Raw genomic sequence first — 2,029 nt, 5'->3', positions numbered from 1 at the left:
CTCGACCTTGACTGACTGTCCTCTCCTTCCACAGGTGGTCAGTGAATCTACACAGCACCAGCAGGACATCATGTAAACAACAACAAACAAACAAACGAAGCAACAACAAGTTAAAACATTTTTTTTTTACATACCAAGATACATGGGCTGCTCTAGGTAGCTTTTCTAGGGAAAGCCTCTTTTGAAAGGTTTCTTTTTGAGAGGGAGTGAGTTATTAACACCTTATGAAGAGTTATAACCACATTTACACAGGGTTATACCTGCCTTAGGTATGTTCATAACTCACTAACTCCTAGTAATCAGATTTTATATGACCAATCACCAAAGGAGAAGAAGACAGAAGAAGACAATATTACCGTAATCAGAAGGCAATGTTACCATAATCAGAAGGCAATGTTACCATAATCAGAATACAATGTTACCGTAATCAGAATACAATGTTACCGTAGTCAGAATACAATGTTACCGTAGTCAGAATACAATGTTACCGTAATCAGAAGGCAATGTTACCGTAATCAGAATACAATGTTACCGTAATCAGAAGGCAATGTTACCATAATCAGAATACAATGTTACCGTAATCAGAATACAATGTTACCGAAATCAGAAGGCAATGTTACCATCATCAGAAAGCAATGTTACCGTGATCAGAAGGAAATGTTACCATAATCAGAATACAATGTTACCGTAATCAGAATACAATGTTACCATAGTCAGAATACAATGTTACCGTAATCAGAAGGCAATGTTACCGTAATCAGAATACAATGTTACCGTAATCAGAAGGCAATGTTACCATAATCAGAATACAATGTTACCGAAATCAGAAGGCAATGTTACCATAATCAGAAAGCAATGTTACCGTAATCAGAAGGAAATGTTACCATAATCAGAATACAATGTTACCGTAATCAGAATACAATGTTACCATAGTCAGAATACAATGTTACCGTAATCAGAAGGCAATGTTACCGTAATCAGAATACAATGTTACCGTAATCAGAAGGCAATGTTACCATAATCAGAATACAATGTTACCGTAATCAGAATACAATGTTACCGTAATCAGAAGGCAATGTTACCATAATCAGAAAGCAATGTTACCGTAATCAGAAGGACATGTTACCGTAATCAGAAGACAATGTTACCGTAATCAGAATACAATGTTACCGTAATCAGAAGACAATGTTACCGTAATCAGAAGGTGGGAACAAGGTGGAATGAAATTCAAGTCAGGCCCAGGCCAGAACAGAACACGCATGGCTAGAGGGGATCTCCAGAATGCCAAGAGATGTATCTCTGTAGTCCACGTTTCTTTGTGTGTGTGTGTCAGAAAGAGTCTGCTTCACAATGTTTCACAGCCGATGATCTGAAATAAAATACAGTGTATGTTGATTTGGCTTTTATTTACCCCTTCACCTCTGTGTGTACATTACTATCAAGTGAGAGTAACATGATCAGTCAAGCGTGGGTCATATTTTATTTAGTGGATTAACGGTGGATTAACAGTGAATTAAAGGTGGATTTACAGTGGATTAACAGTGGATTAACAGTGGATTAACGGTGGATTAACGGTGGATTAACGGTGGATTAACGGTGGATTAACGGTGGATTAACAGTGGATTAACGGTGGATTAACAGTGGATTAACAGTGGATAGATGGTGGATTAATTGTGGATTAACAGTGGATTAAACCATGGATGTACTATAACAGATCTGAGCGTTTTACAGTGGAGGAACAATGATTTAGTTTCCTAGTTTCCATAGTAACCAGAGTGTAACGGCTTTCTTCCGTAGAAGGAGAGGAGACCAAAATACAGCGTGGTTAAACTTCATGGTTTTAATATGAGAAACTCAACATGAACACAAATACAAAACAATAAACGTGGCAAAACACAAAACAGTCCTATCTGGTGCAGAGAACACAAAGACAGGAAACAACCACCCACAAACCCCCAACCCGAAACAGTCCTATCTGGTGCAGAGAACACAAAGACAGGAAACAGTCCTATCTGGTGCAGAGAACACA

General features: G+C 38.1%; 1 protein-coding gene across 2 annotated transcripts in view; it reads left to right on the top strand.

The window, feature by feature from the left end:
* Positions 1-1,395, top strand: part of LOC110520662 (desmin) — a 37,184-nt gene extending 35,789 nt beyond the window's left edge. For both annotated transcript variants that reach the window (XM_036975333.1, XM_036975334.1), the window contains one exon: positions 35-1,395. In XM_036975333.1, the coding sequence (XP_036831228.1) occupies positions 35-76 (42 nt within the window). In that variant the 3' untranslated portion in view covers positions 77-1,395. The remainder of the gene's footprint in view (positions 1-34) is intronic.
* The last annotated feature ends 634 nt before the right edge of the window (positions 1,396-2,029 follow it).

This window comes from Oncorhynchus mykiss, chromosome 3, assembly GCF_013265735.2.
Source record: "Oncorhynchus mykiss isolate Arlee chromosome 3, USDA_OmykA_1.1, whole genome shotgun sequence".
Taxonomy (NCBI): Eukaryota; Metazoa; Chordata; class Actinopteri; order Salmoniformes; family Salmonidae; genus Oncorhynchus; species Oncorhynchus mykiss.
Note: the sequence above shows the minus strand (reverse complement) of the source record. Positions and strands in the feature narration are given on the sequence as shown.